The 25,378-nt window shown below is 38.7% G+C and overlaps 1 protein-coding gene across 1 annotated transcript; it reads right to left on the reverse strand.

The window, feature by feature from the left end:
* Positions 1 to 461: 461 nt before the first annotated feature.
* On the reverse strand, positions 462 to 22,011 carry LOC121948264 (MORC family CW-type zinc finger protein 3). Its single transcript, XM_088081014.1, has 17 exons — positions 21,717 to 22,011; positions 21,558 to 21,630; positions 20,121 to 20,253; positions 18,135 to 18,356; positions 17,878 to 18,024; positions 13,992 to 14,145; positions 11,733 to 11,861; positions 10,443 to 10,562; positions 10,237 to 10,340; positions 9,710 to 9,838; positions 8,823 to 8,939; positions 6,956 to 7,033; positions 5,409 to 5,448; positions 4,921 to 5,297; positions 3,846 to 4,356; positions 2,161 to 2,276; positions 462 to 1,051 (listed from the first exon to the last, which is right to left on the reverse strand). Exons 1-17 carry the CDS (start codon positions 21,753 to 21,755, stop codon positions 895 to 897), a joined length of 2,646 nt encoding a protein of 881 aa, XP_087937140.1. The 5' UTR covers positions 21,756 to 22,011; the 3' UTR covers positions 462 to 894.
* Between the last annotated feature and the right edge of the window lie 3,367 nt (positions 22,012 to 25,378).

Below are 25,378 nucleotides of genomic sequence, written 5' to 3' on the forward strand. Positions count from 1 at the left end.
AATAAAGTGTGGCTTATTTGAAAGATGTTATTTTGTGAGTAGTAAAACACACTGTCTGTTCTGTTAAAAAAAACAGTAAGATTTTGTGTAAACTTTGACCACAGTTTGATAAAATGACACATTTCCAGAGTTTTTACCTGATTGTGTGGTGTGCTGTTAATATTGTATTATATGAATGTAGTACAAAAATAATCTACACATATTGGAAATGCAAATGGCACTTTTAACAATTTAGGATTCAACAAACTGACGCCCAGGGCAATGGTTGCAAGAGAAAATGTTAGTCCAAAAACAAAAATGTTCACAGGAAATGATGGGAAAATCTACCATTTATGTTTTCATTACTGTGCTTAACTGCCATCTTGTGGCTAAGAATAAGTACTGCAGAATCCTGCATTCTGCATCAGACTGATGAGGAGCAGCGTTAACTCTGAAAATTTAGAGGCAGTTTACAATAAGTGCTTTTAGTATTTTATTGCAAACATGAAAAGCCTTGTTTAAAAAGGATTCATGGACAAATCCACAAACAAGCAAAACTCCATGTTAACAACATGTGTATAAAACTTATTTAAATAGTCAGTAAAAACAAGCAAAACAACAAAAACAAAACAGCAACACAACACGCTGAAAATAGAGAGGGAACTTCAAATAAAAAAACTTGAATTCCTGTAGAAATGGGGCAGAAAGGCTAACAACAAAAAATAGATAAGTGCCAGAAATCATCAGAGGATGTGACAAAATAATGTCACCAACTGCCAATATGTTTGCAGCCACTGCAAACTTGATAAGTGGTGATTAAAAATTGAAAAATAACTTTAAATTCCAACTCAAACTTTGCGTAAGAACACAGAACAAACATATTAATCTTTGTCAACAAAACTCTTACAACATAATTTATAGTTTCAGTGAGTTGACCTCTATGATCTGCTGCAGGATGTTGTCCACGTCAGTGGTGTCCATGCTGATTCCAGCCAGGTCCAGTTGGGGCAAGAGGGCAGTGAGAAGCACCACCACGTTGTTACGGATGCTGCGCAGATTCTCTTGTGAAGATCTGATTGGAGAACAGCTTCATTATTAAAGTTATTAGATATAACAGATGTATATGCAAAACTATCTAGGGGAAATATGCATTTTATGTATGCATAAGCAATGAGAATAACTGACTCGTCTTTGTTTCCCTCCACAAATCAGTCGAGTTTTCTTTAGAGTTTACATCCATGTCTGTGAAAATGTGGATGCTTCACACAGAGAGACATCTATACAATCAGCACAGTTTCAAGGTGGGCACCCAAAATTCGAGTCACCACTTCTCTCCTTCTGTTCCCAAGAAATTATGAATAACAGACAGAAAAGTGTTTTTGCAGAACATTATGATGTCACAGTGAAGTTGACCTTTAACCTGTTAGATATAAAATGTTATTGCTTCATTACTTTATCCTATTAGAACTATGTGTGCTATTTTGTCATAATCAATGTATGAATTCTTCATTATTCTGAGTTATTGCCAAAAACATGTTTTGTGATGTCACGGTGACTTTTGACCATCAAACTCTAACAAGTTCATCGTTTACTCCAAGTGGACGTTTGTGCCAAATTTGAGGGAATTTCTTCAAGGCCTTCCTGAGATGTTGTGTTAACAAGAATTGAATGGACAACCCAAAAACATTATAATAATTTTCAAAAAAAAATCCTAAATAATAATACTAAAAACAGAGAACAAGAACGTATGAATGACGACATTTAACAGCATTTAAGGGCATCTAGAGTCAGAAATGGTATATAATATACGTAGCTATGTTTCTTATTACTCTATAATCACCTGAAAAAATAATCTGTATTTTTGTTACCTTAAATTGAGCTGTTTATATCTACATCGGTATTGGGTCCTCTCCCAGAGTCTACTATGTTATTCTACAGTAACCCAGAATGGGCAAAACAAACACTGACTCCAGTTAGGGCCATTCACATTTTTTAACGTCAGCCGTCGAAGTTCTCCTAAATACTGGCAAATGAGAGAATCACCACTAGATACCACTAAATGCTGAACTCTAGACGGGCATATGTTTTTTTGGGAGAAGTGAAAGTAGAATAAACAGTAGAAAGTTGGTAAAGAGAGAGGCAGACATTCATACTATAATTTTTGGATTGGTTTAACACCACCTGCTGAGGTTTTGCTCCATCTGCTGCTCCTTTGGCCCACAAACAGCTCTCTGACCCAGGACCACCACCCCCTGATGTCCTGGAGCCTGGATCGGGCTGCTGGATGAGGTAGAGCTCTGGTGCGGAGGAAGAAAAGTAGAAGAGTACTCACAGTTTTCTGTTAGAGCTTCATTTTGGATTAACCCTCTGTGGTATGCATTATGAGGCCAGTTGGTAAAAAAAACAAAAAAACCCCAAAACGTTTGTAATGGTTTTTTGTCATAAAATAAGTAAACATGAAGACATTTTCAATAAATATACAATACTATAGGGAAAATATTCAAAATTATTAAACTTATCTAAGTTCATTTGCAGAGATAAAAAGAAAATTATGATGACTGTTTTGCTATAAAACTAAATATTGGGATTCCATGATGTTAGACTACAATGTTTCATGGCAACATTTGCATTTTAGCAATTTTCTGTTGATTCATTTCCAAATTAAGTGCCTTAAACAATTAAAAAAATCAACTTTACAGACAGATAAAGATGTTCTCGGACCATTTTTGCGGAGAGAATTAATGGGGCTGAACAATGCGAGGAACGCCCTGAAAAAAGTAATGTTACAATATATATACAGTGCCACTGCTTTCCTCGGGGTCCTGGCTCTTCTCTAAAGTATTGCAGTATCATTGAGGATGTGTTGTGTGAGTGAGCAAAAAAAGGGTGTTACCTTTAGGCAACACGGTACTGTGGAGGGTTAAAGGGACAGTTTGGATCTTTTGAGATAGGGTAGCATGAGGTGCTTATCCGTAGTCAGTGTATTGCAAACAGTAGATGGTGGTCAGCATGCCCCAATTTGGATAAGCAGAGAGAAGAACTGCCTCAGAAGTTAAGCAGTCTACTGCTGCGGAGGGGGCAGCAGCAAAGGAACTGCTGGTCTATAACTGCCTCTATTGGTTAGTTTGTTTCTGCTTTTGTCTAACTTTGGTGAATCTAAACTAAGTCTAGTCGGAGTCCAGTGGCTCTGAAGATAGTTTAGATGGATGTAATGGCTTCATTTTCCCATCTGAAATCGTTGTCTGATGGCAAAGGTAAAACAGGTAGAATCTTCTAAATAAAGCGTACACTGACACTGCTTTTGATTTTTTTGGGGTGGCTAAAAATACATTTAGTGGCTGCCCCATCTACAGCAGTAGACTGCTTAACTTCTATGGCAGCTCTCCTCTCTGCTTCTCCGCACTGGGGCATGCCGACCACCATCTACTGTTTGTAATACACTGACTATCGATAAGCACCTCATACAACCCTATATTTTGAAAAGATCCAAGCAGTCCCTTTAACCCTCCACGGTACCGTGTTGCCTAAAGGTAACACCCTTTTTTTGCTGTTTACACTCAACTTTTCTAAAGCGTACACTTAAAATGATAGTCTCCTTTAGTCAGACATTTTTAGGTGGCTGACCCCGTCCACAACAGTACATTGTTTAGCTTCTGTGTCAGTACACCTGTCTGCTTCTCTAAACCGATGGTGTGTCGCTGACATCTGTTGTATGTAATACATAGACCTCATACAGTCCCACTCCCAAACATCCGAACTATCCCCTTAATGGGTCTGAGCAGATGGCCTAGCATTCTCAGTGCTCATATGTGATAATAACTTATCATCATAATGAGCCTAAAATATTGGGTATACACTCTGCTTACCTGAACCATGTCCGTCTGGCAGCCGACCTCTCTCCTCGCTGTCGGTGCCTGTGGAGTCACCTGCCCTTCTTTTAATTTTTCAGCACTGCTGTCAGGTGTCGTCATTGTGCCTTGAGTTGTTTTTTCGATTTCCAGACCCAGAAGCGTCCTCAGCCTCTGGGCCTCTTTCTCCAAACCGGCAAGCTTCTGCACGTTAGTTTCCCGGTCATTCCTGTCCGGAGGCAGTGGTCTGCACCGTGGCTCTGCTGTTCGACTTAAAGGAGAAACCATCACAGTCTGGGTGGAGGGGAGCGAGTTCGTCCAAGTGAGGGTTCGCTGTGCAGATTCTCCTGGTTTCTCTACTCGACTGTCCTGGTCGATGCTCTTCAAGGAGAGTTTTTCAAATATATTTGTTTGTTTCTCAGGATTCATCTCCTCTTCTGCCATGTTTTCTGAGTCAGGCTGTTGCCCCTCCCAAACACATGGCTTCTTTTTCACACAGCAAATGTATGATCCTGATTTCCTTTTGTGGCTGCAAAGGACAAAAGTCGGTCAGTTTGTTTATTTACTCTGTGAAAATTAATAACTGTACCAAATGTTATTAACATTGAAAACTTCTATTAAGGTTTTTTGAATACAGCTTCCAATGTCTGCCCTCATATTTTATCACATCATCACCCTTAAAAAAACAGAAACAAAACATAACAAAACTCAAAAACATCCTCAATTTGAATAAAGTGATTAATCTCACAAAACGACTTGGTTTTTCTAATGTAAATGTAATTGATGGTGCTATTAGACTGCTGCTGGAACGCCATATTAATAAAGGTGTATGGAAATTAGTTTTTAACCCGGACCGAAAATATTGGTTTTGAAAGGCTAAATGCCAACAAATATGGCCTGAAGCAAAATATGCAATTTGATAAAAACATGTCGTGAATTTTGGAAATAATTGTATCTATCTTTCCTCAATTAATTTTGACATTTAGATTTCACGACACTCTGGAGTAAATGAAAAAATGGAAGACTATTCATATGAGGAAGATTATTCATATGAATCTTAACTAGCACACAGTGGGCATGCAACATAACCCACCTTAATGTGTCCGTATTCTCCTCCTCTCTCTCCGTGTTTGTGTTTTTCTCTTCCAGCCTGGGATCATCTGTGCCATTTTCCACATGTGTGACTGTGTGGTCTTTAATGACCGTGCCTCTTCCCACGGGTCTCTGTTGTGTGTCTCCAGCTGTGACTGTACTTTGTGTCTGTGGATCATCAAGTGTGTCTGTAACGTTTTCTGTCGGGTGATCTGTGTTTGTCTGATCATGTTGCTGTGTGTTTTCCTCTGTGTGGCGTTGACCTGCTGTACTTGTGTGTTCAGGTGTGTGTGTGGACTGGAAGGTGGGCTGGCTCGGCTCTGATGTGCTGCGTGAGAGGATCTGATGTTTAGCCGCTTGACCCTGGACTCCACACACCTGCAAGAAAAGCAGCCAACCAAACCTACAGTTTACACAATATATCCAGATTCGGTACCGTTAAACAGCACACTGGAACAATTAAAAAATAGTTTCTAACTTTTCACCTACCTCCAATGATTTTTCTCGTTTTCTGCTTTTGGGATGCTCTCTGTAGGAAAAAGAAAACAGATTAATGCATTAAGAGGGGCAGATATTCAAAATATGATGAGGTTTAACTACAAATACACATACTTATTAGCCTCAGCCCTTCCTCAGCCCTCAGCGAGGAAGATCCAGGGAATGAAACCAGGTATTGCCCCTTGGAAATCAAAAATGAACTGAGAAGTTCAAGACTGACTTGCATTTGTAAAATAGTCTGACGATCTAAGGCTACTTTTTTGTAACACCAATAACTGAATTAGCTCTTTCTTAGATGTACTTATCTGCCCTTAGCTACCTGAGATCTATTAGAGTGTTACAGTGTGCCATAGAGGACTGCATTGAGGCGTAACACAAATCTCATGGGAACAGGCAGTTTTATCTTTGCCAGGTTTGGAGCAGGCAGTCAAAAAAAAAAAGAAAAAAAAAAGAAAGTGCACATCCCGCTGATAAATTAACATGAATGACAGAGATGTCAATAAGCGAAGTGGAAAAGAAGACAAAAGCAGGACATTACAATACAAAAGAAAGGCAAATCACAATCACAGAAACACCAGAATAACTGGAATTATGAATGTAGTTATGCAATATAACACATTTTTCAACTTATTACTGACAGGTATGCATAGCTCATTTAATACTACAGTATATGCTTTACCTGCAGGACGAGAGAAAACTCAGCATATTGAATATCAATCTGCTGTGCGGGCATGTTTGGTAAGAATGTTTGCAGGTGCAGGTAAGAGATGGCATACTGTGTGGTAATGAGCGGTGACAGATACACACTGAGAGAACAGGCGGTAATGGTCAGAAATCAAGTGGGAGCCAGCAGGACTGGGATTAGGAAAACAGGTAGATCTAGGGGATCTAGTGTGCTACATTTTATCAAAAAAAAAAAATGCTGTTAAAAAGGCTGTTTTGGCTCCAATCTGATGCTAGTAGGACTATCAGTTATTATTAAAGTAGGGTGGCAATGAAAATATAGAAAGTAGGCACACCACAGCCATAATTATATAGTTTATACAGTTGTGGTTAAGTTTTTAAAAGGCTTTTAATATATCTCAACTACCTGTCTTGCTAACTTCTGCCATATAAACAGCTGTCTGAGCTACTTAGCTATTTTGATGATTCCAGCTAAAAAAAAAAAAAAGCTAGTAAAATCTTTCTATCTATATCTGATGTGAAATTTATTTAAATTTATATTATAATTTATATTTAAATTTACATTTTATGAGCAACAAGTGACCATGTTTTTGCAGGACAGACTGATTTCTCGTTTCAGTCCCTCTTTGTTTATCACTGTTGCGCATAGTGAAGCAAAACTAGTCTCACAGTCATTTGAACCGGAAATAAGAGCATTAAGCTAACTGACTGATGGAAACCACAAAATTGCACGTGAACCATACACTCTCACGCGCATACAGGCTTGCAGAAAAAGCAGCGCTTTGAAATTCTGTCTGCGTACAAACTCAGATAAAGGTTTAGAGAACTAGAGAAGTTAAAAAAAATGTATGTACTGTTTCTTGTGGTTTTTCTGGTAGCTGGGTGTTAACAGCTCCAGGCTGTCCTCTGCTTCCTCTGGTGAAGAGCAGCTTCTGAAACACAAAGAGAAATACTGCTAAAGTTCAACGCAGGCCCTTCCTGTCCTGTTATAGCCAACACACACACACACACACACACACACACACACACACACACACACACACACACACACACACACACACACACACACACACACACACACACACACACACACACACAGGCCTCTATGTTAGGGCACATGCAGATATCTTGAGTCACGAAAGCTTATCTAATGAGGTTTTGCATCTTATAAATCAGTCAGAGAGATGAGCATGTGATCACTTTTTATGGTATTTTGCAGCATTTTCAGCCTTCATTACATGCAACAGAAAGATGACATCAAATAAGGGGGAGAGAGACACGACACAACTTCCCGGACAGATTTGAACCAAGGACGTTGTGGCCGTTTGTCAGCCACAGGGAACGGGGAACATGCGAAAAAGGCAGTAGTTTAGTGGTGCACATCATAAGTTTGGGGATGATACAAATTACAAAAAGATACAAATTATAAAAAAAGAAAAGTTAAAAATGTATGCACCAGAGGAAGCAAAGACATCCTAACTTTTCTTTTGAATGGGTCAAAAGCAAGTGGCCACCTCTGGGCCTGAAAAACGAAGCTAACACAGAAGTGCTACAAAAAACGTTCTTGGTCTCTATAGATAATCACAAGATTCATGACGGAGTGTAACTCTTTATGTAACACAGCCGTTTACAATTAATGAAGTCTTAAAGTTATACATTTTTAATGGCGTTGCTGCTTTGACTGAGAGGCTGTCTGTTAACACTGCCCCCAGGCTCTCCGTCAGATCTACCGCCTGCTCCTCCACAGCTCCACCCTCCCTCCCAAATCACGGATGTATTAAGAGACCTTGATACAGCATTGTAGAGCATTCCTTTGAATGTTGGTCAGTAGGACATAATGCCAAAATTGTTCAACGGCTGTATGTAAAACGACTTGGATTATTGGGCGCTGCTTCCACATCACTGGTCCCATAGTTTATGTGCACTAGAGACTTCTGCTGGCTGAATCAGCAACTACCAGTTTAGCAATCCACTAACTTGGGGATAAAAATATTAAAAATATTTAAACTTTCAAAATGTAAACTGTCCGCCCGATGACAGCTGGGATTGGCTCCAGCCCCCTGCGACCCTTACGAGGACAAGCGGTTACAGAAAATGACAGAAAATGTAAACTGGCTAAATTAAATCTTGATGGTAAAATGAGTCATTTCTTGGAGGTTGTAACATTAAAAAAAAAATGTATCCACTGATTTACAAATTTTCTCTTTCCAACTGTCAGTATAAAGGGAAAAATCTTCTTGGGCGCAATTGCATCATGTGAATGACTTTGGAGCTGTAATTCCACTGTTTGGCCATTACAAAAATTGTCTGATACCCCTGGCGTACTTCCTGGTCCCAGTATGGTCAACTTTGTTTAAAAAAAAATCTAAGATGCCAATAAGCAAAATGGTGTAATTTTACTTCATTTATCACTGAGTAGTTTTTACAGGAATCAACGGAGCTCTGCCTCCAATACTGTATCCAGTTCTCATTATAGATCCATGTTTAAAATGTGAGTCCACAAACCAATGGGTGACGTCACTGTGGCTACATCCACTTCTTTTATACGGTCTATGGTCAACATAATAATAAAAAATATGCACAATAACTACAACTCACAACTGTTTTTCAAAAGACCCTCCCTGGTTGGTATAAGCCAATGTCTCCACTTTATGCCTTTAGTACATTATGCAAGTTCTCTAACATTTTAACCCCCAAAAAGCAATAATTAAAAATACAAACCTGTAACGTGGATTTGGGTTCTGGCTGCAGTTCCAAGATTCAGGAGTCACCTTGTAATGATTTGCAGGGATGTTTCGCCACTTCAGGCACTCTTCACACTGTAACCAAAGGGGACCCCTGTAAATACAGACATACATGTGTGAGAAGTGTCGGAAAATAAAAGCTGTCATCAGAGGGAAAGTCCAAACAATTTTTTATTTAATCTCAGCACTTGGTTGTGTATGCCTCATATGCTCAATTGGTTATAATGGCTCTTGAAGTTCCCTGCTTTAGCATGTGTACTGTCAACAGAGCAGCTCAAGAAGCAGCGTCTAAACTCTCTGGTTTCAAGCTTTGTGAAAAAGAAAGTATCTATTTTCACTTCCAGTTTAACTAAGAAGTTTCTACATGAGATGATTATCAATTGACCTGCATCTTCCTTGACTGTGGCCTTCAGTACAGAGACAAGTTATTTTATTCTTCACGTGGTTTAGCTATTTCAGATAGAGATTTAGAGCCAGATAAACCAAAATCCTCTTTCAGCAGCACACAAACAGAAAAGTTTTCATACACTTAAAGGGACAGTTCACCCCAAAATCAAATATATGTATTCATCCTCCTACCTGTAGTGCTAATTAGGAACTATTTTCTTTCTACCAAACTACACTTGGCAACCATAAGACAGACATCTCTACGGCTGATATCTCCAACACTCGGCAACTCAAACAAAAATCAATCTCGACTGATAAGCAAAAATTTAAAAAAAGGGTCAAAATATGTAGTTTTGATTTTAGAATGACCGTTCCCTTTAATAATACATTTTATTTTATGGGGACATTTGTATTTGACAAGAAAAAAAATAGTTTCCACTTGCTGCTCTACATCTGTCGAAAGCAGTCGACACTCACTCGTCCACCTCCTGCTCTTCTATATGTTCATCTTTCTCTAGAGCCTGAAACTCTCGTTCTCTGGCCCTCTTCTCTGTCACCTCTTTCCAGTAGTCATTCAGTTTTAGGCCCAAAGCACCGAGGGTGAGCCTTGGAAGAAGAAAAAGGGAAAAAAGTGAGTAAATTTCTTAAAATGTTTCTTAATATCATAACCACAACAGCACAAGTAGGAGTGTATTTGGCATATCTTTCTCAAAAGGTTAATTTCACTAAAAGAAAACAAGCTGTGTGATCAAAATTTGATACTGCGACCAATATCAGCTTCCCTGTTGTAAAAACATTTGCCCTCTCATTTTCAAAAAAAAAAGGATAGAGGAAAAGCTGCATGAGTGATTGGAGTTATGTGTCCTCATCTTTGTAAACACAGTATGTAGCGATATTTTACAGTACACCCGCTTACTGCATGACAAGCATCAACCAAAGCAGATTGTGAACTCCACTGCTCATATTACCACAGAAATGATTTCATTTTTGTATGTGTGTTGTACCTGTATTCTTTGGTGTACTCAAAGTCTTGCTTGTTGTGAGCAGGTTTGAGAAAGTTACACTCGATGATACCGATGACCCCAACTCCCACCCTTTGACCTGAGGCCTGTAGGGAATTGGGAGGTGAAATTTGAGCAGAGACAGATATTTGTTTCTACTAAATATCGAGCAGAGCGTGAAGACATACAGTGAAATAAATTTTGTCTACCTTCAGCTGGCAGCCCACTTTCTCGTAGGCTTTAATGAGTCGGTTCCTGTGGTACATCATGATGCCATAGTGGTCTTTGTTTTTGGGGTCCAGCCCAAAGGTCACTTTCACCTTCTCTTTCTGACAGACATTAGTCAAAGTTAACAGCACCAGCACTGGAATATTATCAGGTTAAACAGACATTCTGCAATCTTAAGATATCAGTGGTTAAAAGAATTAAAAGCAAAATTTGACATTTTATGGTTGATGCTAATTACTAGGGGTAATCAGATTGATTTGGATTGACAGATTTATTTAGAAATCAACTATTTCTACATTATAAATGTAAAGAGACAACATCAATGTATCGTCTTTAAGATACGCCTTTACGATGTCAGCATACACACATATATATATATATATATATATATATATATATATATATATATATATATATATATATGGTTATATATAGTGATAATATTGTCTTGTGATTAAACTTATGATTTAAACCTGTACTAATTCCAGGAATATTAATGAAAATGAATTATAAGTAAATATTTATATTTTATATTATATATTATATTAATATTTATATTTTATATTTTCATTGCATATGAACCTATAATTTTAGATGACATGAGGTTTGTTTCATAAAGCGTAAAACAGAAACTGCATGAAACTGAAGTGTGCATAAAGGACCTTTTTTGAAACAGCAAATCCTTAACAGTATTCGCCTTACACAGCCAGACTACAACTCACAAGTATAGTTTTATGTGATCTATGTTAACAAACAACAGCTTGTATTGAATCAGCTCAGAAACATATACATGTAAAATGAATACGACTGGGTGTTGATGGCAAATAAACAACACTCATGCTGATACTGTGCATGGGTTTCGGATTCAGTGTAAATAGATTTTTGACCTTTTAGATATAAACCAATATTTTTGCGAAACCTTTTTTGTATTAATTTCACAGAAGAATCCAAAGTTCTCAAATCTTAAATATTGTCATAATCCAAACAGTGGAAAGTCACAAAAGCAAAGCTGCATTAAAAAAATTCTCAGTGTGCATCTGAAAGTGAAACGATAACACATTCTCAACCGATATGAAAACCACATGAATTTTCATTTTCACCTCCAAAACATCTGGTGCTTTGTTGGATCCCAGCAAAACTCACACCGACTGACTCATCCCCAAAAGCAACTAATTCCCCACTTCCTGTTTGCATCTGAATATAGGCACAAATACAGATATGGCTTGGCTTTATACCACACACACACACACACACAGGTGGTGTAAGGATACACTGAAGTGAGGTTTGTAAACATCATGCTCGATGTATTTCAGCCTCTTTGACACCAGTTTAGCCAAAATCTTCTTCCCCCGCAGTATAATCTGTGTCCTTGGCTTCAGGTACAAGATACTGAGGTACGCCTGAGATAAACACAGAATCAGACAGAGAGAGTGTCAAAAGTAAAACATTTTAAATTTAAAACACATACTTGTGATTGAGCTTTTGGTCTGACAAGATCTGTTAAACGCACACTGCTTTTAAAACTCTGTTAATATAACTAACTTAATCTAATTATGGCTGTTACAACAAAGACTGTTAATACAGAGATTAGATTTACAATCATCAATATGAACGTGCCTTTCAAAGGAAACTCGGGCAGTATTACTACAAAACCACAGGTGTGTCAACAGCAGTGAAGAAGTACTTAAAACTGGCACACCCACGCACACACACACACACGCATGCGCACACACCTACACACGCGCACACACAAACACAGACACGGACATTTGCATTTGACTTGTATTTGCTGTGTACGGTGGGGGATACCCAAAGCGTAACCAAAACCACTGCATCTCTTACGCCAAATTTTACTCTAACCCTCATCTTAACCACTAACAGTGATGCAGAACCACTTCAGGTGTCCTAACAAGCCTAAATATCTGCACTGTATATTGAAGACCATGTATCGCCAGTTTTAGTGATTTTCAATTTTCCAGATGTTTAATGATTCTGAATATCTGAATCTCTGCAGTAACGATACCAATTACACTTTCTCCCACTTTCTTATTGTCATTTTTACTACGGTCATTCTGCTGCTCTCTGCTATTAACTAAGAAAATAAAAGTTAGAGTTTCCATGATATAGCCTAGCTTTATTTCTTTTTAAATAAATGTTTTACTTTTAATGCCCTCAATGTCAATTTTTCTTGCATCCCAGCAAGATAGGGCTGTGATGGTAACCGCATTACCCCAATATTATGGCCACATGACGCCACCATAGTGATGAGGCCTCATTGTATCGTTTTACTTTTAAGCCGTTATTAGTAATTTATTGAAAAATGGCTTATTTTGGCTCTAATACAGCCCCCTCTCTCTGCAGTTTCCACTCTGTAACCCCATTCAATGTCTCGCCAGCACTATCTGATTGATCACGTATTACAAGTGATATTCTATTAACACTAAAGGCCGCAGTGCAACAGAGAGCAGAGACAAAGACTGGAGCGGCTCCAGCAAGTGAGTGGACTCAGAACTGCTTGTCGAACATAAACCAGCAGATATTACTAAGCCCGAAATTGCAAAAACAGACCAGCATTTCCGCTGATAGCGTTCTGCCTTTAATAATAGTAGTTACTGAATGTATCGTTAGTTGTATGAATATGAAAACTGCAAGGAGAGAAAGAAAAAGTGAGACCCGTAGGGAGAGATTATCTTAGTATATTAAAATGCAACGTAGTGATGATACAGACATTTTATACACCAGGCCTGCTGATGTGCATTTAACCTACGTTGGATGGTTTGTATGAGTCAACTGAGACTTCAGTCTGCAGGTAGTTCATACACTTCACTGATAAACCAGAGAATTATACAGAAATATTCATGATGTACATGCACAAATCGTTCTGGGCATATGGCACCAGGCGCCAACGGGGGGACACTGTAAAATAAGACCAGTTAACTGCCAAACCGCGATGATATGTTGCTTTTACCGTGGTAAGAAAAAACCCATAAAGTGAACTTTCAGTGTCTAAATGAGTATTGATCAGGAAACGGAAATATAAGCATCTACAACTGCATAACAACTGGGAAAACTCGAAATGAAATGAAGATCCTGTGATATGATCCACGGGTCCGAATGGACTTTACAATGACACCGTTTTGTCAATTTATACAATGTTGGTGGGAATTGGCAATGTAACTGCACTGCCTTGGATGACAAAATTTTTCATCGAGAGTCGCATGACTGTTGCACATCAATAAATCAGTACCATGTAAATACTGAAACAGCATTTTAATTACTATAAATATATACCATAGGTAACTGATTCAGTAGTGCTTCTGTGCCATGCAATAATTACCACAAACACAAAAGACTAGCATTATAAATGTCATCCTTGACATTTGATGATATGACATACTAAACTAAAATAACACAACGGTACAAAATAGGACGTTATGTCTGTAGGATCAGACACAAATATGTTTGTTTTTTGGCAACAACAAACATCTTCCTCTGTGTTTATAGAGATCATATGTTTTTGTCAGACTCACCCTGAGACTGTAGTGCATGTCCGGGATGTTCTGTTCGGCCCTCAGGGATCCAGTACTCCTCAGACCCTTCTTCAGCTCCTCAATCTGAATCTCAGGCAAACGGAAGTCGCTCACATCGGTCTCAAAGTCTATCTCTGGCTTGTCATCTTTGGCCCTTTAGAATAACATAACAAAGGGAGCAGTTGTTAAAATAGGAAATTATGCATTTTATATCATTTTCTGAGACATTTCGCAGAATTCAGATGTGGCAGATTTTCCAGAGTTAAAACTACATAAATTGGTTTTGAATGTGTCTAATGTACCGTAGTGTCCAAACCAATATGAGTGCATCGCCTTACACTGGGGTTCATTTTATATGATCTTAGTCACTCTGGCCAGTTCTGATAAGAGCAGTACTTAGTATGTGCTGATAATGACTATAGAAGAGACATTTTTTTACTCCAATGTAAAGAAGAAGTGAAACAATCTGAGAAACCCCTTACCACGAACTATTTTTCTAAGGTTGTTTTCACACCTGTAGTGTGGTTAATTTGGTCCCGCCCAAGGGAAAAAAATGATACCTTTTTTTTAGTTCAAATGCAGTTCCTGTTCAAACGGACTTTTTACAAATTACAGCCTGACCTACATTGGATTTTTGGGCTGATGCTGATACCAACTTTGGGGAGTAAAAAAATTCTGATACTGACGTATCCATCGATATCATATGTATGCAATTATGTAATGTTATGCGAATACTTGTAACAAAGATATATAAAGACGGCAGGATGTTTTACAATTTTACAATAAACTTCATTGCAAAAACAACATCAGTGTACTGAAACAGTAAACTTATATCGAAATTTAAACATTTGAAATTAGAATAAGCAGCTTTTTCTGCATTATGTTCAGTTGCATATTGGAGAACATATAAGCCAATACTGATGTATCTGTGAAAGGGCTTATATTGGCCAATAAAATCAGCTGACCGATATATATTGATCGGGCTCTATTACAAATGAGCCAGGAGGAGCAAACATGAAGTTATACAGATAGGTCGGACAGTTGGTGTTTGTCCTCTGGCTTCAGGACCTACATGGGGAAATCCTTGTGACTGACAAAAATGTATGCAGCAGTTTAAAGGTTGCGATGTGTTTCTTTATGTTCTTTGGTTTCACAAAGAGCTCAGGAGGATTTAACTTATTATAAGCATTAGTAATAATTTTACACTGCAAATTGACTGCATGGTATTACTGACAGGTTGAGACAGGATGAAGAGGAGGTGCCCTATACAGTTAATAATCATTACCGTGGGAACGCTGTTACACAATTTTAAAGGATCTTTATAACCTAGAACAAGGAAACAAGCACAACAGTTAGAACAGCCGCTCACATAGTAATCAGGAAAAGTACCTGTGCTGGCATGTTTACGTGTTACCATAGTTACAGAATAATATAATAAATAGGTACAGATCATCTTACACAGATCTTCTTAAACAGATTTCATGATCAGCAGATGGATTTATAAGTAGTTTAGCTTTTGAAATCATGCTAAAATCACAAATCTGCTAACACAAAATCCTGCTGTTGGTTTGTTTGCTTTCAGACTACAAATGAACCACACAAAAGTCCACTTAACAAGCAGTCTCTTTTCCATCATTTGGTCCACATCGGGGTTTGACTGACGGCCTTCATACTGGCCCAAATAAAATGTATTTAACCTTTTTCATTTATTTTAATTGAGCCAAAAAGGTTATGAGTGAAAACAGACTCACTTTAGAGAACTGTGCTTATGAAAGACCCACGGAAAGGGACCTTTATTATTGTTTGTAAACAAGCTCACCGGCTAAAATGAAAGCAAACCACAGATTCACTGTCTTTGGCGTTTCACCTCAGTATATTTGCTTTTTTAATTTTTCTTTTTTTATTCGGTGCTGTATGTCTTGGTTGCCTAATTTAAAAGTCTGGCTGCTGGTCACTACCTTTTTATACAGCCCTGACCACACTTAAGTGCAGTGGGGGTACACACCCATAAACACTCCAAACACAGAAAATAAGAAGAAAATACAGACACATGGCAGAGTCTCTGCAGAAAAATACACCACCACGCACCGAGAATAATGATTGAGAGGAATTACTTCTGTATGTGTCAATACATGGTTTTGTAGGAATACTGTGCACAGTATATTTTTAATTTCAAACTGTCTCTGCTCTTCATATAATGAAGATGATATGAGCCTTTGGTCCCTGAACATGTTGTTTTGCATGGATTTGTATAAAAGCATGCTTAAACAAATATCATATATGTGTGTGTTCATGTTTATCTGCCTGTCTCTGTGTTTGCATATTGCATCAATCTCACAGGCAGTACACATCAGAGCAACCGTCAACTCAGACAAAAAGTTTTTGTGTAAACACAAAATAAAGCAATGGATGGTGGATTGATGCCACTTTCATGTCTGTATGGAAATATGAAGCTACAGTTAGGAGACGGTTGGCTTCACAAGAAACCTGGAAACACGTTGAAACAGCTCCGCTCTGTCCAAAGGTAATGAAATCTGTCTACAAGCACCTTTAAATCTAACTAATAAACACATACTCTATGTGGTTATTTACTTCCTGAAATAGCAAATTAAAAATGACAGCTGTGAACTAAAACATGTTAATAAATGTGCTTTAAAAGTGTATGGCACCTTTTGGAAAACTTGGCTATTTCCCACTGCTTGTAGTCTTTATGCTAAACAAAGCATCTCCTGGCAGTAGTTCATGATTAATCCTTAACACCTGGATGCACATCAGTCTTTTTGTGCTGCACCCAGATCCCTTTGAATAGCTTTTAAAGCTCTAAAACCTGAGAAAACTGGTTTGATTTCTTTTAAAAACACAGGATAGCATTATGCAGTAACTTGGCAAGAGATGTCCAGTAAACTGCAAAACAATAAAGAAAACCCCCTTAATTATATATTCAAATATATTCAATTTTTTTTTGGGGGTGGGGGGGTTATTCTCAGGTAATTTTCTTATGTTTTACTTTTTACTCATTTCTTTAAAATTTTTGGGCCATTCCTGCTTGTTGCCCTCTTCCCAGTTATATCAATTTGCTCAGGCTTCATAGGGTTAATGGACAGATACAAGGGTGGTATTAAGGTGTATTCACATCAAATGCGATGAGCGCTTTTTATGCAGCGAGATTACATACAGAGTCAATGCATAGGCGCTAACAGATTGAGCCCGATGTTACAGAAAATCAGTAATGGAGGAAAAACAAAAAAAGTTGCCGTCTGTGGGCACCTGGAGCTCTGCCACTCAATGTCAGGACTTTACAGAGACAAAACTAAAAAGGAGAGGGCTCACAATTTGGGGCAAAGCCATAGGACTACATGGTAAGTCCTGACAATGTATTTGTGACTTGTGTAAGCTTTTTTGTTGTGTTGCCTTTAAATGCTCTGAGTAATTTCAGTTGGTCTTTTATTTTGGAAAGTAAACAACAGAAGCAGTTAGGTGGTAATGTGCTGCTGTGACAGTATGTAAAATAACAAAGAGGGATGCCGTCTTTATTTACACTGGTTCAGAGCACGGAGCCTCCGTGTTTATATTGCTTTATTCCAGCTATCGGTTGTAAATACCTGCACACTAAGTAAGCCTTTAGCACAGCTGTTAAGAGTGAACACAACCAGCTGCAAAATACTTGCTCCAGCGGCCATATTTGCACTAGTAACATAACATGAAAATTTACATTGTGTTTGATGTGAACACACCATTACTCTTATTGTTTCAGCAAGAAAGTGAATAAGTGCATTTTACAAAAGGTTGAAGTGTTTTTTGAATTACTAACATGCAGGGAAAAAAACAACATCTGTTATCTTTATTTTCCCCCTACATTCAGCATGAAGAAATGAATGATTCTGACCTGCGGATGTTCCAGATTAATATCTTGGTTCCCTTTTTGGAGAGAATGGAGTCAAAATGTGCGAGTATCTGCTCCTGGGAGGTGATGATGGAGTGGTGAAGGATGGCTGCCAGGCTGGCCTCTGAATCCTCGGTCACCACCAGAGACTGTAACACTGGGTCAAGGTCGAGATATACTGGAACATATTCTCTACTGATTAATGTGAAGAACAAAAACACTTTTTTCACTTCACATGCCTTATTGTTTTGTGGAGGATATTGGTTTGTTGGTTGAAAGGGACGATGGGGACAATGACAGCCTGGGCCTTGACGTTTTCCAGGTAGGTCTGAGACAACATTCCCACAGTCTGGCAGCCGCCGTTCTTAGTGAAGATGAGCGCATCGCGGCCCAGACGCATGGAGCCCGACTTGAAACCGTTCCCGTACACGCCGATGGCCTGCTGATTGGCTTTCCCCAAACCCTTTTCTGTAAAACCAAAGCTGGACATATGGGGGAAGGGAGAGTGATGAAAATAAAGATATGTTTTTGTGTGAATATTAGAGCAATAATTAATGATAATTTTCACTGTATAATTAAGTGTCGTCAAATGGGAAAAAAACAGGCAATTTTCCAGAGAAAATGTATCTTCATTTTACTTGTTTTGTCTAACAGACAGTCAAAAATCAATAGAATTTTCATACACAATATGAGACAAAAGCAGCAAATCCTCACATTTGAAAAGTTGAAACAAAAAATGTTGAGCATTTAGCTTATTTATAAACCTAAAGTGGAAAGAGACAACTTCTCAACTTTTCCCTGGCTGTCGCAAAGACAATAGGATAATTTTCTGCTTTTCTCAGAGCTTAGCAGCCATCACCAACCCAGGACAACGTTTCCAGTTTGTTCACCTTCCTCACCATCCAACGTTTCTGCTACTGGGGATTGTGCTGCAAAGAACTTACATTGATGCTCTTTGGTAAAAGGCAATATCTACCAATAGCTTTCGGGGAAAACAAAAGCGCTACCCTTTTCCTGTTTTGGTTCTGCAATGGCTGACACACTTCCTTTGTGCCATAAACGGAGCGCTCACTTTCCAGGGAGATTGTACCCAGTGGAGAACAGAATTGCATAGTGAGAGCGAGGCTCATAGGTAGCCAATCTAAAAACCGATTGTGTCATTACTCTATAGTCATTACAATGTGCCTCAACATTAACTTTATGATGATAAATTAAAGGTTTGGTGTACATTTAGGGGGGTATATCTGCAGAAACAGCATACAAGTATTTTTTTTCTTTAGTGCATAATCATCTCAAAATAAGAGATGTGTTGCTGTTATAATGAGTCTACACAAGGAGCATTTTGTTTCCTTTTCATACAATAAGACAAACCAAATCCTGGGTCTAGATGGGGCCACTCACATTTTTTAGTTTTTTATGTTGGCCACCATAGTTTACAGCCCCTGAGTATTGGGGAAAAAAATGAACACAAAACTGCTTTATTCAGTGTTTTTACTGGTTTAAATCAGCTGGTGTGTTTGTCTTGGAGAGGAAGAGACCTCTGTGAATAATTTTGCTGTCTGGATCTTAAGTTATCAGAGAAAAAGGTGTGCACACATTAGCATGCACTGGAATAGTGGACCGTCTCCAGCAAGTCGAAAAATGGAAGAGAAACTGATGTGTAACGTAAAAATCTGCTTCAATCAGTATTTTAACCAGCTTGAAACACCTGATCCACTTGTTTTGGGAGAGAAAGCGGCCTCTGCTGATACAATTGTAACAGAACTACCTGAACGATGAACACTGAAAGAGTTCTAACAGGGAGAAGTTTCAGCTGATTGCAATCTGCCATCCTCACTTTAGGGTGATTTCCACAAAATCACCCTAAATCTTGAACACTGTTCCTTTGAAGCAAAAAGAAATAAAAAAATGTCCACGTCCATTTCAAAGGACTGTTGGATTAGGAAACTTGTAATCAATTAAATTCATATCATTCTTGTAATTGATGAATCAACTAATTGCTGCAGTTCTGTGTATATAACAGTAGCGTCATGCTTGGGTGATTTTGATTAACTCTTTGACATGTGGGCTGAAGAAATGCTGGTGAGTCACTCTTGGTGGTTTTACACACAGTGTAAGACAAAGTCAAATGTCAGCGCGTGTTACTACAAGCAAGAAATAAGTTTCTGATGCAAGATGCAATTAGATCTTCTCACGCGTTTCATTTACATGTCAGCTTTATGTGGATGTGCATGTGCGTGTCTTACCTGAGCATCTTGTGTAGCTTGCTGGGCGTCATGCCGCTGCCATTATCAGTGAAGGTTAGACACAAGTGGCCGGCTACTTCTACTACATCTATCCAGATCTGTTTAGCCAACACACCAGGATCTGATGCATTGTCTGCAACATGACAGAAAGAAATAACAAAAGGGAGAGAGAGGCAGTTAAAAAGATTGTAGGATAGACAATGTTTTTTTTTTTTTAAATGAAGTGGCCAATTATCTACTCTAATACATTTGATGTACCTTAATTAGAGCCAGGCTGATATATTTTATATCAGTTTTATTGATTTTATTGGCCGATTATGGCCTCTAAGATGTATCAGTATCTGTGTATATGTTGTCCAATATGTGTCAATGTGAGTTTTATTGTACAGAAAATAATTCAGACAAAGATGCTTTAAATAATTTCTAATAATTAAATTCCCAATATGTTTTCTGTTTCAGTGCACTGTTGTGGTATTTACCACTTATTTTTTATTGTCAAATGTGATAGATATTTGAAGGAAATTGAATTGTATAGATAGATAGATAGATAAATGCTAATTTGTATCTAGTCATGTTTCACTTCTGTAATCTTTACCATGCACCTGTTTTCATACTTTGTTGCTGTGACTCTTTACTTTCCTTGCTTAGCATGTTTATCTTGTCTCATATCTCTGACACTCTCATCTAAGCTGTGCAGGTGATACTCTCAGAGTTATTTACCTAAGGGCTGGATGTCCAACTGATATCAGAACCACATCAGGCTTTAAGGCAAACATTCAAACTCTGGGAGAAATAAATACCACCATCTCTTTACTCATTGCATCATGTGAGCAGCAAAAGCAGGAGTGATGTCAGTGCATCTGCATTTAGACAGGACACCCGCACTGCTCTTCCTGTTAAAACTCAGCAGCCAATAAGAGAGCACAGAGTGGAGGACTGACAATGTTGACAACCCAGAGACAGACAGCTTTGATCATGTGGAGGGACAGATCATCGAGTGATTCATGCTATACTAAAGTCCACACTCTGTGTCCCTTTTAGCAGACAACACACACACACACACACACACGCATGATGATTACAAATACAATCACTGTAAAACCTGACCACTGTTTTCAAGTTATATATGGATATAATGCTCACTGCCAGGAGATAAACAACATAAAGTACAATAAGCTTACGTGAAATTTCTTAATAACATAATTATTGCCGTGACACTCCTCTATACTGTCAACATACAGCCGCGTGACAGTGATCAGTTGAGTGTGAGAAAGAGGAAGTCCAATCGGTCCATTTTAGCACCGACACAATTTGTTGAGTCCACTTTACGTGCCACAGCGGAAGAGTGCACAACATGAAACAGTGAAAAGTTGCATCGAGCGCAGAGCAGTGCACCAGAGCTGCAGGTGCTCAAGAGTAAAAAAGTCTGAGACCTACCTATCAACTCTGCCACCGCGCTGAAGGGCCAGGTGTGACTTGTAGAGTTGCTGTTCAGGAAGGAGGGACTCATCTGGAAAAGATATAAAATTAAATCACTGAGTTTGTTTTCTTTACAAACATCTTGCACAAATATGTGAAAAAATGGGAAATACGCACAGAACTCAGGCGGATCCCATGCTCGCTTAACCTCGCCATGACTGCGACTGCGTGTTTTGGCTGTTGTTTGCGCCTGCAGTGTTTTCTGCGCGCAGGCACGTAAGCAGACAGATGCAAGCGGTGGGCGTAACGTCCTGCGGGCTGTTCAGTCAAAGGAAGTCAACTGACAGAGAGATTAAGAGGTGAGCATGCAAGATCGCACTTTTCACTGGAGCACAAACAGTCTAAAGGATGTTTGAAGCAATATTTTAATTTTGCTGTAGAACTTATCTGTGAACTTGTATGTGATTAAGTTCACAGACACACTACAACCTTCCCTAGTCCCATCAGTATTTACTATGTGCCCTTATGTTGACATTTGCTCAATTTGGCATGAAATTTATGTTTTACCGAGCTGTTAAAACAATGCAGAAAGACCAAAAAAATAACTTGTGCTTTTGGCAGTTCCTGTCAGCTGTCACCTGCCACCAGAGGCTGATACTTAAGCATCATTGTAAAGAAAGTTTCCACCACACTCATTATTATAAAGCTGCACAGACAGGAATATCAACATAAAGTGCATCCAGGGGCCAGAAGCATAAATCTCTGTGTAAACTGCAAAACATCACAAAATGATTTTATGCACCTCTTGTGTCTTTCGGTCATTCCTGACAGCTGTAGGCCTTTACGTGTAGATTTGAGGGGGCAATATTTAGAGCATGTGCATTTGTAGAAAAGGAACAAATTGGTGCATAAAAAATCACCAGAATGTATTGACATAAGTGTTTGGCAAATGATTCTCAAACCCCTTGTTTCATAGGTGTACCTCCCAAATGTTGACACCACAGACTCTTTAAATATTGGACGTAGTTGCCAGGACATCACATATTGGCTTGTGAAATACAGTTTTGAGGTCTTGAGTTTGGCATTTCGCTGTTATCATTTAGGTTTTTTAGAGCCAGAAGTGACCATATTTGGAGCAAAGGATGAATCTGACTCACAGTCACACCTCGCAGACAACCTGACACTTAAGCAGCCCCATCCTAAAATATGCATAACTACTCTGTTTTGGAGTCAGCCTCAAGTGGTCCCTTGATGAACTACAGTTTTGGCACTTCCACGGTGACTTCATTTTTAGCCCTGGAGGTTGCCACTTGAACAAAACCTACGCCCTTGTGATAGTTTTCAAACACACATTTCCCAGCTGGCAATGGATGTCAGAAAGACATTGGGCTGTTACTTTGGACAGACGTAAAATTTTGATTGCAATGAAAATTAAGTTGGCAATATTTTAAATGTGTAACAATGGCAGAATTTAACATTGTGTGGACGTTAACATTATGATGCTTTGCAAATGTTTTGTTTTGTGCATCTTAGAACTAAATGGCATCATTCTACGTCAAGATAACATAGCATGGGAAGTTTGGAAGATGTTGGATTTTGGTAACATCCCTGGACAACTTAAAACCAACAATATACCAATGTTTTCTATCATCAGTATGTTATGTACAATTGTCCTGACATTGAATTTGATCATCTGACGTCACAACCTAAATTTAACCAAATATCACCATCTAACACCAGCTGGATACCTTTCCTCGTCCTATAAATATTCACCTGAGAGCCACATGCCCTTATTGTATTGTCAGTGTTTCACTTCGGCATGACACTGATGTTTTACTGAGCTGTTACAACAATGCAGAAGCGACAAAAAGAGAAGTTGCAAAGAAAAATAGAAAACCGAAGCACCTGTTAACATCATCTGTTGTCAAAAGACTGCTTGCATCTCTGATGTCTTTCTGCCATTCCTGACAGCTGGAAGCCTGTAACCCTGACTGAACATTGCTTCAACCTTCAACAAATTCTCAGCTGAGCTGGGAAATAGCTGCCACCCTCGAGTGATACTTCTGCATCATCGTAAAGAAAATTTCCACCAGACTCACAACTTTAAAGCTGCTCAGACGGAAATGTCAGTAGTAAAGACTGAGTGCATCCAGGGGCTCGAAAAGGTTTGTGTTGTTGATCATCAGCTGTTCAGAATGTGCGACATCCGTTGACCCACAATATGAGTGTCTAAGTGCGCCCATTAAAAAAACACACTTGCTAATTAGTTAAATGTCTCCGAAGACAGATGTGAGAGGTCCAACAACTTTTTGCCCCAAGTCAGGGGCTGCTGGTCATACCTGCCTCCGCATCACTGCCAAACAATATGTGTCGATCATTGCTTTTAAACAGCCGGCTGCCTGAAGGTATCTGTACAGAGGTGGACTGTGAATACAGATAATGAGCAATTAAAAAAACAAAACAACCTGTTTATTTTGTTTTATTATTTTTAATGCCCCGTAGCTTCTGCTTACTGCAGCCAACTCTTGAGGCCTGGCTGTTTGGAGGCACCCCTCAGACCGGAAGCAATTGCTCAGGCATGCAAAGACTGATCACACATTATGTTACAGCCAGCTTATGTATATCGTATTATAAAATACGGCACATTATAGTTTTAAATCACATTTTATGGGACAAATTTTACTGTTTTTTCAGGCCTCAGCATCATCAGAAAGGCTGTTTTATAGCTTGGTAGCAGAGCTTTGTATGTTTTGAAACATCCGACTAGTGTGACTAGTGTGAACTCGAGTCACAAATTGGACTTGATTAAACAAAAATCACAAAAGACTTGCACCTTGACTTGGACTTTAACATCAGTGACTTGTGACTTCACTTGGACTTGGGCCTTTTGACTTTAAAATTCTCAATGCCATCCCCAGAGCCCAAAGGTTAAAGAGTTTCAGATTTTAAATCTCAAACGTTTGCCACGGTTCAATTTACTTTATTTCACTTTCAGGACAACCTTAATGCTATTCTTTCCCAGCAAGTCGACATCTAATTTCCCAGAACCACTCTTTTTGAACCAATCAGTCAGTCATGATGCAGGAGGGAATCAGGAAGAACTCAGGTTACATTACTGAGCCGCCGCTGGGAAAAATGATATGATTTTTATTTGTCCATTAAAACTATGCAGTAGTCAACAAATACCAAATTACGGCATTTGAATCAGACAGGTCAAAAATGACAGACTGAGATGCAAAAACTTTCTACAAACTTGTTCTAACAAATACACTCAACATTTTAAAAGAGTTCATGATTGTTGTAACTTTTATATCAATCTGTTGTTGACAAATGGTAAATTACATTTAGTAAATAGTGCATTTTGACTTGTTTAGGACTGGAAACTCGTAGTTAAGGATCAGAACTTGAGACTTAGTTGTGACCTGCAAAACAATGACTTGTTAGTCACTGTCTTGTAAGTGACAGTGTAAGTGTTGTTTTCACACTGAATTTAGGCTACTGGGATTCAGAACAAACCCTAAATGTTCTTTCCCGTTAATTGCATGTCACAGAGGAGATTTACACAGACAGGCTGACACTTCATAAGCTCATTGTGTTTCACATCTTTGATAGTTTATTTACTTTTCACAAGATGCGTCATGTTGAGCAGCCTGCCTGACCAGAAATAGATACCATACAGTCTTTGTTAACACAGAGCTGCTGTTAAACTCACTGACACACAATTAGAAGTCTAAATGAGTAATGGCGACGGGCAGCACCTGCGCTCACTGTAAGTACGAGTCGGACAAGTTCTGAACCATCTGACTGTGCTGGCAAAAGTTCTACATAAAACAACTGCC

Source organism: Plectropomus leopardus, chromosome 8 (assembly GCF_026936395.1).
Source record: "Plectropomus leopardus strain MGB_pleo_1.0 chromosome 8, ASM2693639v1, whole genome shotgun sequence".
Lineage (NCBI taxonomy): Eukaryota > Metazoa > Chordata > Actinopteri > Perciformes > Serranidae > Plectropomus > Plectropomus leopardus.